The 16196-nt window shown below is 36.3% G+C and overlaps 1 protein-coding gene across 1 annotated transcript; it reads right to left on the reverse strand.

Annotated features, from left to right (window-relative positions):
* Positions 1–8842: 8842 nt before the first annotated feature.
* LOC125344570 (serine protease 52-like) lies at positions 8843–12523 on the reverse strand (the record flags this gene model as incomplete). The annotated part of the gene is made up of 5 exons (XM_048337053.1): positions 12409–12523; positions 11410–11545; positions 10822–11069; positions 10097–10230; positions 8843–9082 (listed from the first exon to the last, which is right to left on the reverse strand). Coding segments are annotated over exons 1-5 (873 nt in total), but the record flags the coding sequence as incomplete, so codon positions are not given.
* Positions 12524–16196: the final 3673 nt, after the last annotated feature.

The following is a 16196-nucleotide window of genomic DNA, read 5'->3' on the forward strand; positions in this document are numbered from 1 at the left end:
GGAGAAGGCAAGCCCCCTGAGGGGCCTTCAGTCAGCTGCTCTGTGTGACCCTGGATGGGGTCAGCTGCACAGCTGAGGAAGGGAGGCTTTTAGGAAGCATTCAGCGTGGTGGGTAGAGTCCAGCTATGACCCAAACCTGGCTTCGCATCCAAGGGTTGCCGCACACTCACTGTGTGACACAGCCAGGTTGCGAGCCCCATTTTTCTCAACTGTACGGAGGGGCTTATGGGATAGTTCTTCATCCTAGGGGGGCTGTCTTGGGGATTCAAATTGCTGAAATAAATGTACAAAGGGGGGGGGCGCTGGGGATATGGCCTAGTGGCAAGAGAGCCTCGTCTACATGAGGCCCTGGGTTCGATTCCCCAGCACCACATACACAGAAAACAGCCGGAAGTGGCGCTGTGGCTCAAGTGGCAGAGTGCTAGCCTTGCGCAAAAGGAAGCCAGGGGACAGTGCTCAGGCCCTGAGTCCCAGGCCCAGGACTGGCCCAAACATACATACATACATACATACATACATACATACATACATACATAAATGTACAAAGGGGGTTGGTAAAGTACCCTGGACTTAAAAAAGAATAATTCAATTATCTGTCAAAATTTCTTCAGTAATTGTTGTTAGCAATATAGTTTAGTGATTATTAATCTAAAATTGGAAAGGCAAAGCACTTTTATCTAGCTCAAATTATGTGTGTTCTCTTCATTCTACATTTGGCCTTAATCACATTGAAACTGCTACAATAGTTTTGAGGTTTAAAGCATGTCTGCTGCCCTGTATTTAAATTTTTTAAGAGTAGTGGATGTTTTCCCATCCCTTTAGGATCATTCTTGATTTTGATACAAGACTACTAAGTCTGCATTATCTGGCCATATTAGTAGGTACTTGATTTTATTTTATTTTTTGCATTTATTTATTTTTTGCATTTCGGGCCATTTAAATTTCATTGCTTTCTTTGGTTTAATTATTTTCTTCCTGCAAGTCTTCAGAGCAAGAGAATAAAAAGAAACTTCATTGTTAAATTCTTAATTGGCTGGCATGCTTTACTGTTTTTTTTGCTGAGTGAATCCAAGGACAGAGATATAAATAATTGCCCCAAATAACAGTGCAGAGGATATTAGAACACTGCCTTAGCACAAGCTTCTCCCTTCTCAAAGATGGGTTGAAATTTGGATAGTTTTTTCATTAAATTCATATAGAATGCACTTGCTCATTTCAACCTACTCATGTTGGAATGAGTTTGGAAGATTCTATTTGAGAAGAGTTTGCAATAAAATTGTGTTCAGTTTGCATCTGCTAGTGCTTACACTTTTACTTAGACCCTATGTATATGCTCTGTTTTTACTCTTTCTTTAGTAGAAATTTTGAATTCAAGATTTTTAGGTGGTTTTTAAAGTACTAAGCAAACAAGCAATAAAAAGAACAGGATATACTAGCATCTTCTCTTTTTGCTTTAACTCAGTGCATTACTGATATTTGGATGTATGCAATGTATGCAAAGAAATTGGTTTTCACTGTTACTGCAGTTTTCCAGAACACCCTCTAGTCAGTAAGTGAATCAGATCAACATCCTATTCCATTTGTGAGTAAGCAGTGTGGAAAACAGGCTTGTATTGGAAAATGGTTATGCCATTATTAATATCAAGTGCAATTATGTTTCTAAGTTAAACTTGGGTGCTTTGTCAAAATAATGCTTGGGAAACATTTTGTTAAAATTGACTCAATATTTTTATTCATATAATAATAAAGATTGGCAGAATGAGGGCCCATTCTGCCCATTCTTCTTCACTACATAGAAATTATAAGAACTATAATTTATGGTACCAGCTCTTTAGAACCCATTTCATGAGTGTCAATGAATGTGGTAAAAGCTTTGTATTCATGATTTAATCAATTTCTTAAGGCCCCATCTCCTAATACTATAAAGAGGCAAGGAAGGGGGCTATGTTTCTCCTCCACATTAATTCTGGGAGAACACAGCAACCAGTCTCTAGTAGTGTCCAAGGAGCCTCATCACAGTCTTACCATGTCTAATTTGGGTATGTATAACCTCATAGGTGGTTATAAACATTAAATGAGATACTGAATGCAAAGCATGTAATGTAATACCTAAAAAGTAATTATACTCAACAAATGAAAATGATGAAGAAATTAGTAGATAATGAAGTAATCTGGCATGAGCATAATTCTAAAAGAAATACAAAAACACAATAACAATAGAGATCACTATGTACTAATGGCCCAAATGTGGTCCTTGCCAATGCAGCAATAATGGACCTCATAAATGAGAAACATTTGTGCCTGGAATGTGCCATTGTTCAGAGATGGGGATATTCTGTGACAGCATTCCTGTAGTCCTATGGGATCAGGCTAGAGATAGGACAGTGGAGAGAAGAAAGGCATGGGAGAAAGGGATGGAGACAATTTCAGATAAAGTATCACTTATACAACCAAGTTGAGATGAAGGGCCCTGGAAATGCCATCTGAGCTTCTGGTCCTGTGTAGGACACTCATTCACTATGGATATATGGGAGTACAACTTGACCTGCAGCCTTTCACAATATTCTCAAAACATCCTAAACACACCAGCCTGTCGTTATTTTGAAGTCCTCCATTATGAGAAATAAAAGAGCAAGCCAATGGGCCTCAAAAACCATACTGTCAAGCATTTATTCAGCACACAAATCTCTATGACATCACAACGTGATCCCTGAGAATTGTTTCCAATGGTGAGAGGCAACTCATAGAAGCCCATTTCATGTTTGGAGATCTCATCTTACACAGATACCTTTCTAGGCTCTTAATGCTCCTTTGACTGGATATTGTCTTATCTCCATCAATGAATGGAATGTTAGCTGTCAAGCAAGCCATGTGTGTGCTTTATATATGTGTATAACAAGAAAATTCTTCACACATAGCACTGTGTCAGCAATATCTATGGGAAGAGTTTCCTAGACTCAGAGTCCAGTAATTCTAAAGTTTAAATTCATGTGATATAATAGATGCTGAAGATGTACTTGTGTACATGACATGTTTGTGGTGCTGCATATCAGATGCTGGTTCCATGGCTGTAGGGAGAGACCAGCACTTTCTTGGGTCATCATGGAAGTACTTACTATAATCTTAGGATAAAGGCATTTCCTGGGCTGGACTCCATTGGGAGATCTGGCAATGCAGTTGTTAACCTTTTGCTTGAGTTTCAGATGGTGTCTTTGAATACTTATTCCAATGAATGATACCAGCAAACCCTGAAAACCCTGCAAACCCTGAAGGTCATATTCCATGGCAAAATGGGTTAACCAATATGATCATATAAATGATTGAAATGAGATAATTCTGTTATCAGGGTCACCACTAAATATAATCACAAGTATCCTTGTAAGCAGCCAGAAGGAGGTTTGCTTATAGAAGTGGGGAAGTCCATATGATGACAAAAGCTGAGAATGGAGTGTTGGGTCATGAAGATAAAGTAAGGGAGATATTATTCAGGGAACTCAAGGGACTACTCGGAATTGAAAACAGCAAGGAAACAGAGCCTCTGCTCCAAAGCCCCAACAGTTGTCATTTCAACCTAGTGGCTGTTACTTTGTATGGTCCATATGCAATTCTGTAAACAACTAGTATACCACTAGTATACACCACACTGATTCCTAAATCACACAAAGCTTGTGACCTTTCAACACAAAGAATTCAGTGTGAAAACACTACCATAAAACAAGTGATTATCAGTTTTTGTGTTCTACTTCTTTTGTATTCTCAGTTGGATCACATTCTTCCTCTTCCTTGGAAGCATTTAAACCTTAGAAATAGACTTCACTGGACCTACAAAATACCCCGAACTAGCTTCACCAAGAGTTGTGTCTCATCCTCCGGTGCCAGGACTTAACGTGTCCTAAATGAATAGTGATTCAGAGAGGTACAGTGCTTGTGCTTTGTATAATCACAATTGTACATTCCTGTTGCCACTGATTGTTGTCCTATATAGCTTCCTACATAACGAAACCAAAGTACTTTTCACAACAAGGAATGTTATGGATTCCTCTAGGGGATACCTTGAGCTGGGTCAAGAAGTAATACTGTGTAATGGCCTTTATAGGACTTGATAAGGTCAGTTTATATGAGAGTGTTGGTAGGCCCATGGTTACATATGGGTCCCATACATGAACATTAATAATTACTGATGACTATCACATTGCTACCTGATACACACATGCTATTCATATAAGGGCTATGGTCTTTTTGTTTAACTTTGTTTTCAAGGTGATGTATACAGGGGATAGAGTACCGACATAAAGTAGTAAGAAGATTTCTTGTTTTACTAATTACCCCCTCCCTCACTTTTCTCCCACCTGCCCCTCCCCACCAACTTGCCCTTCCCTAAGTTGCACAGTTAATTTTTAACATACTGTCTTGTATTACTATTGCATTGGTTCACCCTTTATCTCACCATTTTGAAGTTACCTTTCACTTACCTAATCAAATACACATGTATACAATTCCCAGGATACCAAAATCAAATACAGAAACAGGGAATAAACCATAGGAAAGAAAAAAACACAATTTTAAAATAAATATTTTTTAAAAACCACCTTTTGGGTTGGTTCCAGATTCTAGCTATGACAAATTGTGCTGTGATGAAAATTGTTGTGCTGGTGGCATTACTGTGATTTTGTTTGTGATCTTTTGGATAGATACCCAAAAGTGGGGTTGCTGGGTCATAGGGGAGTTCAATATTTAGCCTTCTGAGGAATCTCCATACTGCTTGCCAGAGTGGCTGAACCAGTTTACATTCCCATCAACAATGAAGTAGGGTTCCCTTTCAGTAGACGAATGGATCAGGAAAATGTGGTAGATATACACAATGGAATTTTATGCCTCTGTCAGAAAGAATGACATTGCCCTATTTGTAAGGAAATGGAAGGACTTGGAAAAAATTATACTAAGTGAAGTGAGCCAGATCCAAAGAAACATGGACTCTATGGTCTCCTTTATTGGGAATAATTAGTACAGGTTTAGGCAAGTCATAGCAGAGCATCACAAGAGCCCAATAGCTATACCCTTATGATCACATAAGATGATGCTAACTGAAATGAACTCCATGTTATGGAAACGATTGTTATATCACAGTTGTAACTACTTTCAACGTCCCATGTGTATCTGTAACTTCTATTATTGATGATGTTCTTGTATCACCTTCCTGTGGTTGTACCTACACTATCTCTGTAATCTTATTTGAGTATATTGGAAACTGTCCATACTGGTATTAGAACTAGGAAATTGAAAGGGAATACCAAAATTGAGAGACACAGGGTAAAAAAAGACAAACAACTACAAAAGCAATACTTGCAAAACTGTTTGGTATAAGTAAACTGAACACCTCAGGGCGGGAAAGGGAAAGTGGGAGGAGGGACGGGGGCATGAGGGACAAGGTTACAAAAAGTACAAGAAATGTATCCAATGCCTAATGTATGAAACTGTAACCTCTCTGTACACCAGTTTGGTAATAAAAATTTGAAAAACAACAACAAACCACCTTTTCCCATATCTTGCAGTACATTTTGCTTAGTGTCATTTTATATGATCATATCTACATAGCTATTGAGTTATTGTGATTGTCTGCTAGTACTATCCTAAACATATGCTAATTATTACCAATAGGGAAACCATAGAATATATGTTTCTTTGGGTCTGGCTCAATTCATTTAATATGATTTTTTCCCAATCTTTCCATTTCCTTACAAATGGGGAGATGTCATTCTTTCTGATGGAAGCATGGAATTCCCTTGGGTAAATATACCACATTTTCTTCATCCATTTATCTACTGAGGGGCATCTGGGTTGGTTCCATATTTAGCTATGGTAAATAATGCTGCAATGAACATGGTGTGTTGGTAGTATGGCCTTGTTTGTGATCCTTTGGGTAAATAAATGCCCAGGATTAGTGTTGCTGGGTGATAGGGAAGCTCTATGTTTTGTCTTTTGGGAACATTCATAGTGTTTTCCAGAGTTGTTGAACAAGTTTTTAGTCGAATTCCCTTTAAGCCACATCCTGCCAGCATGATTGTATTAGATTTCTTGATTCTAACCAGGGTGAGGTGGAATCTCAATGTTGTTTTGATTTGCACTTCTTAATTCCCTTTAAGCCACATCCTGCCAGCATGATTGTATTAGATCTCTTGATTCTAACCAGGGTGAGGTGGAATCTCAATGTTTTGATTTGCACTTCTTTTATGTCCAGAGATGTTTAACATTTCTTCATGTGCCTATTAGCCATTCTTATTTCTTCTCCAGAGAAATCTCTCTTTAAGTCTTTAGCCCAGTTATTAATGGGGCAGTTGTTTGAGGATTTTTTTTTTGAGTGACTTAATTTTATTTGAGTTCTACATATATTTAAGATAAGAGGCCCTTGCATGTTATAAGCTAGTGAAAATCTTCTGCTAATCTGTGAGATTTCTGTTTATCTTGCAAGCTATGTCCTTTGTCATGCAGAAGCTCTACAATTTGATGCAATCCCATTTTTTCAACCTTTCTTTGAATGGTTGTGTTTCCGGGCCTTTATTAAGAATGTTTTGAGGTCTGTGATCCATTGTGGACCATTGTCTCTTGAGGGCTATTTTACATTACCCAATGGATTTACGCAATAGAGAATGATCAATGAGCCCCAAGTTGAGTTTAATTTTATTTCAATATTCTCTCAATGTTGTACTTGCTTTGTGGGTACCTCAATTTATGTATACCATCCAGAGATTACACCATATTTTTCACTATCTGCATATATCATATACACAAATCAAGAAAATAACCCTACCTAGAATAAACTAGATATGGTATTCCTTGTGTTAATTTAATTGTTTTAATGAAACAATATGCATTGAAATGGGAATATCATAAGCTAGTTACTCTGCTATAAAAGAACCTCCTTGGACAAAACCACACAGAAGATAAAACACCTTACTCACCCTTCCACCTACCCTGAAAAATGTTTCTTCTCTATCTACATATGATAAAAATATTCAAAATAGTTCCTGGAGTACTTTTTGGAAATTTTGGAGGGTTCTATTGTTTGAACTTGACAATTGTTTAATGCTAATCTATACTTTTTGTCATTTAGTTCTTAATATGGACAATTTTTTTTTTTTTTTTGGCCAGTCCTGGGCCTTGGACTCAGTGCCTGAGCACTGTCCCTGACTTCTTCCCGCTCAAGGCTAGCACTCTGCCACTTGAGCCACAGCGCCGCTTCTGGCCGTTTTCTGTATATGTGGTGCTGGGGAATCGAACCTAGGGCCTCGTGTATCCGAGGCAGGCACTCTTGCCACTAGGCTATATCCCCAGCCCGATTTTTTAAATGTGTTTTTTATTTTGCTCAGGCCTATGCTTTATGTTTGCTGTCATATCCAGGGTAACAGGTGCAAGCCATTCCCTTGGCTCCACCCATTAAGATAAACGGCTTCTGAAATATATTGCTCATCTGTGCTAGAACCACAATCTTACACTACCATCCTCTATGCAACTGGGAGTATAAGCACATGGCAATCATTGACCATTGACTTAGAGTTTGGAGGGGACAAAAAAATAGTTTGCTCTCTTCCTGGAATCTTTGTCTCCCAATATTAGGATTCCATGTGTATAATAAAAATATATGAAGAATTTGTCTTTTTGTTAATAGAGGACATAATTCCTGTATGATAGAATATGAATTGAAATTCTCAAGAAAAGCTCATAAAACTAGTTTTCAGAGCAATGAATGCTTGAAATACTGATCAAAGGCATTGAAGGAGACATCTCCTACATGGTAGAACATCATCATACTTCTTGATGTATGAGTATTTGCCCTTCATCTGAAGTGACTGAGTAATGGTCTAAGGATCATCTTTTATCAGCCATCCTTAATTAGTTTCTTAAACAAAGAGACAAAGAATAAACTTAATCTACTTTCAAAATCAGTAGTAGTATGAAAGACATCAGTAAAAATGTGTCACCTCAGCAAGCCCCAGAGATTCGCCTGAATGGCTGTTATAGCAATTACTCTGAGGACTGAGCTCAGAAGGTGGCTATTTGAACAAGCCTAAGCAGAAGAGGCTAGGTGACTCCAATTCACTAGCAAACACCAGGCTAGAATCATGTCCCATCCATGACCAAATAAGCACAGTGAGAGTTTGAGACATAGAGCACAAGCCTCAGATTTGATACAAAAGCACAGCTAAGAACACTTAAAAGTAGATTTTAGTCACTGGAGGAACTGAAGAAAAATATACAAATATGCTAGCTAATGTGTTCAAAATGATTTGTCAATATGGCCCAATTGGGCTGTAATTATGTTGTAGTTATTAGGACATATTTGTTATTATCTTTGGAATGTTGTTATTTTCTTCAAGTAATACTGATGATCTATATTACTCCAATTCAACTAATTTTAAATATTTAAGGAGTAAAACACTGTTCTATGTTCATGAAGAAAATAAAGTTTTTATATGAGATTTTGTGGGTTATTTAGAAATATAATAGTTCAAAACTAGAGATTTTGACAAATTTCAAATTATATGTTTTATATGATTGTAAACATTTTATTTTACTGGCAAACCACCCCTATTTTCTTATTAAGTATAGACATTTTTTAAATGAGTATAGTTAATGAAATACCATTTCTTCATTCAGGTAGTAAACATAAGAGTCATAACAGAGGGAGGTACTATTTATTCAAATAATATGTGAGGAGATTCTGCATAGCACATGCTAATATGTTCTCTGTTGTTCTTATATCTTTTCTATAATAATACTATAATATAATGTACTTGCTCCCCCAATTGGGTTACAAAAAACTTTGAGCAGCAATAATAATTACTAAAGAAAGTAACAATTTGGTTGTATGCTGAAGGAGACAAGAGGAGTTAGCCTTTTCCATCCATGGCATGACAGCTTGATTTAGGGGATGGCCTGCTTTTTCTGTAGTGGTTATAATCCAGGAAAAGTGTGGGCTCACTATAGTAGCTAGAGCCTTAAGACAGGTGAGGCCTATCTGTCTCCATTTGCCATTGCCATATATTGGTCTGCACATAACAGCACTGCCTGGATTCACTAGCTCCTGTGGAATCAATGTAAAGTTAGATTTAATTCACAGTACAATATTATTATTTTTTCTTAGATTATATAACTTGTAAGATGGTAAGTGTACATTAGATGTGAGATACAGAATAAGAATTATACCATTCCTATCACCCAAAATGTTCTAATCAATATGGATGAAACAAATATATGGTAGTGAAGCTATGAAGTTTTTTCTACTAGGAAAGTAAAGATTGGACTTACTAAACCTTAAGAAGGATTCTGAGCATCAGTGGCTCATGCCTCTAAGCCTACAAAGCTGAGACAGATCTGATAGAATCATCTCCATATCATCAGGAGGGTTGGAGGTCCCATGTCTCTCCCCTCCCTACCTTGCCCACCCAAGCCCATGTGGACTCTGTGGAAAGTAGGAAGAGGATGTGTGGTTCAACTATGTGGCTCATGAGTGAGCCAATTGAGGCCCAGGATTTATGGCCCTGAATAAACACAAAAATGAGAAAATAAAAATTCAAAAAATAGATTGCATAATTACAAGTGAGAAAAATAAAATATCTAAGCAATTTGGAGAGTGCCTGGCCATCTGTTCTATATGAATATATAATACTATCATGTGTCAGATATTTCAGAGACTAGAAACAAATTTTGGAAGAAGTTTGTTTTATTAGAGTATTATTATTAAAAAGTACTTAGGGGGCTGGGGATATGGTCTAATGGCAAGAGTGCCTGCCTCGTATACACGAGGCCCTGGGTTCGATTCCCCAGCACCACATATACAGAAAATGGCCAGAAGTGGCGCTGTGGCTCAAGTGGCAGAGTGCTAGCCTTGAGCAAAAGGAAGCCAGGGACAGTGCTCAGGCCCTGAGTCCAAGCCCCAGGACTGGCAAAAAAAAAAAAAAAAAAAAAAAGTACTTAGAAGTACTAGCTAGTATGTATTATTTAAGAATAGTTGATTTACCTTTTTACTGAGAGACAGTTTTATTATCTTTTCATTTGTAGGTGCAAAAAGGAAATAAAATAAAACTGATTTACTCACTATATTTGTGTCATGACCTTTGGCGTGGGTGATGAAGCAAATAATAGAACTTCCTATATCAGGGTAGAGGTGGGCACAGTTTGATGCTCCCATTACCTGCATCTGTAATATTTCTGGATTATCATCTGTCTCACCTAAAAATAATACACATACTCTAAGTGGAATACACACACTAAGTAGAATACACACATTTCATAATACATTACCATGTATACTTCTATCTACATTATGCTAAAATATCCTAATTATTTTTAGCTTGTTACTCCCAGTTTTGTTGCACTTTTTAGATCACTTTGTTAGCCAATCTAATCACTTACAAGTTACATCTTCAGAAACACTGACAATTTTGCTTTGCAGAATTACAAATTCCAAATGACTTTATCTTCCAGTCTTTTAGAAGTAATAAGTAACAACAACTAAAACCCTATTTGTAATATTTTTAAACAAAAGTTAAAGTAGAATCAGGTGGTTAAACTCTACCTTGATTATAACATTTGGCTGGACATATAAGTATATTGCTGTTTTCTTGTGATCTCAAAAACCCTATCTAGTGAACATTGAGACATTATATAAAACAAATTATATTTCAGAGTAAGTTCCTAATTTGAGGAAAAATCTTAAAATTAGTAAAATGAGACCACTGTGGCTATTATTTTTATAACTGAAAAATATATAATCCTGATTCATTTTAAAATGCTCCCATGATATGGAAAGCAAACACTAACCTGGTTTGAGAATTTGTGGCCCAGAGAGCCAACATTCTGAATTATTCAAGTTCTTCAAGTGGCCCAATGGTGCTGATATTTGAATGGAATTTTGACTCTCTTGTAGCAGTACTAAAGCTAGATCATTTCTTGCTGTTCCACTCACTAACCGGAATCGCTCATGAAGTAGAATAGTAGTCACTTTAACAACTCTCAGAGGTGCACCGGGATGCCTAAGTCCTAGTATTACAATAGTGTCTTCTGGATTCCTGAGGGGATAGGTTGATATTATTAAATTTAGAAAGTTGACTCTTCCAAGACACATTTTGCTTATTTACATTCATTCATTTTTAAAGATACAGTACATATGCTTTATGCTAGTTTTACAAGGACTACATAGGCAAGAGTATTGCAGGGGATTTATTACAAGAATTACAAGTGAGCCAATCATATTGTACAAATCAGGTTTAGCCTAAAACAGAGATGTAATTGAGATACATGATTTGGGATTTATGTAAGTGACTTGGCTCAACAAAATTTTCTTCAAATGAATATGAAGTTAATGGATTAATGTAGTACAGTACAGGAAGAGATAGAGCATAAACATACATATTTCTGACGCAGTGAGCAGCAGTGAGAACCCAAGAGCTGCTAAGTATGGATCCACTGCAGATTTGACTGCCACAGCTGATGATCATAGCCTGCCAAGGCATAGTATATCGAAGCGAAATACGATCTGCCAAAGCTGACCAAAATAATATAATTTTAAAAAAAGTAAGAGAAAATTTGGAAGACATGCTATATGTGAGCTATCTTACAGTTTGACAGTTTGAATTTTGACATTTAAGATTTTTTGTATTTCTGTTATTTAATTATTGTACAAGTTAAGTGTTCATTAGTTAAAGCATTAAGAATTATGGTAGTTTCCTCCATATTAAAACTTACTTACATTTTAGATGGTTTGGAGTCATTAGTTCAGTTAGGCAATGAAGAATAATTTGACTTGAAAATATTAGAGAAATGAATAAATTGTTGAGATAAATGTGAAATAAATTGCTCTCATTTGGACTAAAAGAGTTTGAGTTTACTAAATTTGACATCATAGTTACATACATTAAGTGAAAAAGGAGTACATGCAGTAAATATCTTTCTACATAGACAGGATAAAGTAGGTAATGTCAACCTGTCCTTGATGATACCATGACAGGTTACATATAGTCTAGGGAAGAAAGACAACCAAAATGTAATTTTGAACCCACAAAATCATTATTACTTAGTATATATTTGAGACTCTTAGTTCTTTTCTTTTTATTCTCTGAAGAATTGTATAAATTATCATTAGCTGTTTCTCAGAGTAATCACTGAGGATAATAACATTAGCCATAAATTAACCATTATCATCTATACCAAAGAAGCAGTAAGAAAATACTTTATGACCTGCCTTTGTAAATAAAGATAAATAAATCCAGTGACTTGGTGAATATAAACACATCATTTCTCTCTCATAAAAAATGCATTCCTTTCTTTTTTCCTTCAGATTTTTCTATTTCCTTGACCCTAGTAATTTCCTTATCATAACTCTCATCATATCATATTCTTGGATCTTACTCTGAGGCTGTGGCAGAGAGATGAAATGTGGCTGAATGAAAGCGGTAGTAGAGGTAAAAGCTGAAGCATTCCTAGAAGTAGTTACTTGAAGGGAGATGGAAGCAGAAGTAATCATAGGTTCCTGCTGGGACCAGGGTGCATGGCTGGGCCGTGTAACTCCTTGGAGCCAGAAAACGAAAGGATTCACTTGACTGAATACATAAGGCTTTCTGCAGTGTTCATCAAAGTGGCTCAAGATTCCCACCTGTACCCAGGTGTCCTTTTGCTGTATATGGCACACCAGTGGTGCGCCCAGGTCACCCTGTAAAGAAAACAATGAATAGATGTCAATTGATAATCTAGCAGATGTTAGGATGTAACTTTTATTGTTGGAGGATATTCATTTATATACATGTTTTTCATAGCCTCTCAGATTTTCACCTTACAGCCAGCCTCCCCCATAGCCTTCTTGGCTTCCACACAGAAAGTAAATTCATTCATTGTGGGCCAGAATTGTGCACAACTGATTACTTGCAAGATGCTTAGGTGTCTTTTCTGCAAAATTCCAGGACTTCCTGAAAGAAAACAGAAAAGATAGCTTTTTATTTGTTGTCTTGGGTTTTGTCTCGGTTATTCTTGTTTTTGCTTTAGATTAGAGAAGAGAACTGTAGCAATATGCTCAGGTACTCATGAAAAGATTTTATCATCTGTCTAAACATATCCTTATGTTCTACACTAGGGCTTTCTGTTTTACTTACCTCTCATTAGCGACCAACTAGGTAACCAGCAGTCATATAGTTGTATGTTTTTCTCTTGTTCTAGACTTTCCTCAAGGCAAATAGGAAGCACCAGGGGTTGAAAATTTATTGGCTGCTTAAGGAAGATTAACCCGGGACCTAAAGGTCCTGTTGGACCTAAGTAAGGCATGGCACGGTGAATACCAACTGTCTGAGCTTGGGCTGTGTCTTGTAGATCAATAAGTCCTACTTGGACCAAAGCCAGAGCTTCAGAGCTTTTTCTGGAGGAGGGAAAAAATACAACATTGAGTTTTATGATTTCTACAATTAAGTGTGAAAAACAAACAAAAATGTCACAAGACTCTGATGAAATCCATGTGAGTACTAAAGTATTGGTTTTATTCCCAATTCTCACTTGTTGTCAATACATATAGGATAAAATTTTTAATAATATGGCACTGCAAAATTCTAAAATTACCAAGTAAATATGACAACATCCTTATATAAGATCACAACTTAAATTATTTTAATCATTGTTACATTTAGTGTTAATCATTAGTAGTTATACTTAGCTACTATTAACAATTAATACATAGACTTTGGCAACTAAAGTATTAATCAATTGAATCCTGAAAGTAGTTATAACAATATGCTACTGTGAATGTCTAAGACTTCAAAGAATTATTCCTTTTCCATAATTTTATGACTCTAGTTAACTATGCCAAAACAAAACCTAAATTGGTACCAAAAATCTTTGACTTGCATATTATTCATATATAAATGAATAACTTGAATTTTAAAAGTACAAGAGGCAATCAAAATGTAGTCCAAATGGTTCATGCCTATAATCCTAGCTACTCAGATGGCTGAGATCTGAGGATCATGGTTCTAAGCCAGCTTGAAAGTCCATGAGAAATATCTCCAACTAACCACCAGAAAACTACAAGTGGAGGTATGGCTCAAAGGGATAGAGCACTAACCTTGAGGGGAAAAAAAACTCAGTGACAGCACCCAAGGCCTAAGTTCAAACCCCACAGCCCACAGAAAAGAAAATCTTCTAGAAAGATGTCCTTCCTTTTGTAGGATTTTATTTTGATCAATATATCATAAGCTGAAATGCAATCAATTCATTTAACATTTATAAATGAAGTTTATCCCATTCACAGGAACTTATACCATACAGATGTTTAGTCAACAGGTTATTACTCTCTACCAATGATCAGCATCACAAGAGAATACCATACCATTCTATATAATGTGTCCCTCGAAAATATCAAAATTCAAAATACCACTGAATCCATATTACTTTTAAATAGGTTTTTATTATTTTGAAATCACCCTTCAATTATTTTTATTTTCTGGTGTTTATTATTTTGGAGAGAGTCATAGCCTTTCTAAATAATTAAACTTATATCTTTCCTGAATCTACCATATTTCAGCTAATATATTTGTTTACATTTGCATACCACCTTGATGTCTTTACTTACATAGCTATAAATTAATTCTAACTTCCACATATGAGAGGAAACATGGATCCTTTGTATCTCTGGGCCTGACTTCATTTAACCTGATTTTTTCCAGGCCCAGGTCAATAGCATTTTTTCTAATGGACAAATAAAATTCCATATATCACATTTGCTTGATTCATTCATTCACAGAAAGGCCTCTGGGCTGGTTTCCATACCTTAGCTTTTGTAAAGAATGCTGTGATGCAGTTGTAACTACTTTCAACGTCCCATGTGTATCTGTAGTTTCTACTATTGATGGTGTTCTTGTATCACCTTCCTGTGATTGTAGCTACACTATCTCTGTAATCTTATCTGAGTATATTGGAAACTGTCTATACTGGTATTAGAACTAGGAAATTGAAAGGGAATACCAAAATTGAGAGACACAGGGTGAAAAAAGACAAACAACTACAAAAGCAACACTTGCAAAACTGTTTGGTGTAAGTGAACTGAACACTTCATGGAAAGGGAAAGGGAAAGGGAAAGGAGGAGGAGGAAGTGGGGTATGAGGGACAAGGTAAGAAACAGTACAAGAAATGTATCCAATGACTAACGTATGAAACTGTAACCTCTCTGTACATCAATTTGATAATAAAAATTTGAAAAAAAAGAAGACATAAAAAAAGAATGCTGTGATGAACATCATTTTACTTTATCCTAGTTTATAATCTTTTGGATAAATGTCCAAGTGTGGAATTATTGGATTAGTGGATAGTGGTTCACTTTTGAAAGAATCATCAGATGACCTACCAGATTTGTTGTGCCAGTTTAAATTACTAACACTAGAGTATTAGAAGTCCTCCCCTCCATTTTGGTGCCAGCAAGTGTTACTGTTTATATTATATTGCAGTTTTGATTTGCATTTCTTTCTTTCTTCCTTGCTTTCCTTCTTTCCTTCCTTTTATCTTTCCTTCATTTCTTTCTTTCTTTTTTCCTTCTTTTCTTCCTTCCTTCCTACTTTCCTTCCTTCCTTCCTTCCTTCCTTCCTTCCTTCCTTCCTTCCTTCCTTTCTTCCTTCCTTCATTTCCTTCATTTCTTTTTGTCCTAGTTCTGAGTTATAAACTCAGGGCCTGAGCATTGTCCCTGGAACTTCTTTTGCTCAAGGTTAGAACTCTTCCACTTGAGCCAAGCACCATTTCAGTGTTTCCTGATACTTTAATGGAGATATCTCAAGGATTTTTCTGCCTGTGCTGGATTTGAACCATGATCTTCAGATCTCAGCCACCCAAGTAGATAGAATTAGACATAAGATGTTGAACTCATTTTTCATATGTTGGACATTTTTATTTTTTAAAGAAGTCTTTACTGAGCTTAATTATCCATTTACAAATTGTGTTGATTCTTGATGGCTTGCTTTTTAAGCTCTCTTTATATTTTTGATATTAGGCCATTCTCTAAGGTATAGTGGATGAAAATCCTCTCTCCTTATAGATTGTCTTTTTAGCCTGTTAAATGTGTCCTTTGTTACTCAAAAACTTTTAATTGGATGCAAAACCATTTATCATATCTGGATATACTATATTTCTAGATCTGTACTCAGAAGATTCCTGCCTATGACAAGGAA

Source organism: Perognathus longimembris, unplaced genomic scaffold, assembly GCF_023159225.1.
Source record: "Perognathus longimembris pacificus isolate PPM17 unplaced genomic scaffold, ASM2315922v1 HiC_scaffold_158, whole genome shotgun sequence".
In the NCBI taxonomy this organism is placed as follows: domain Eukaryota; kingdom Metazoa; phylum Chordata; class Mammalia; order Rodentia; family Heteromyidae; genus Perognathus; species Perognathus longimembris.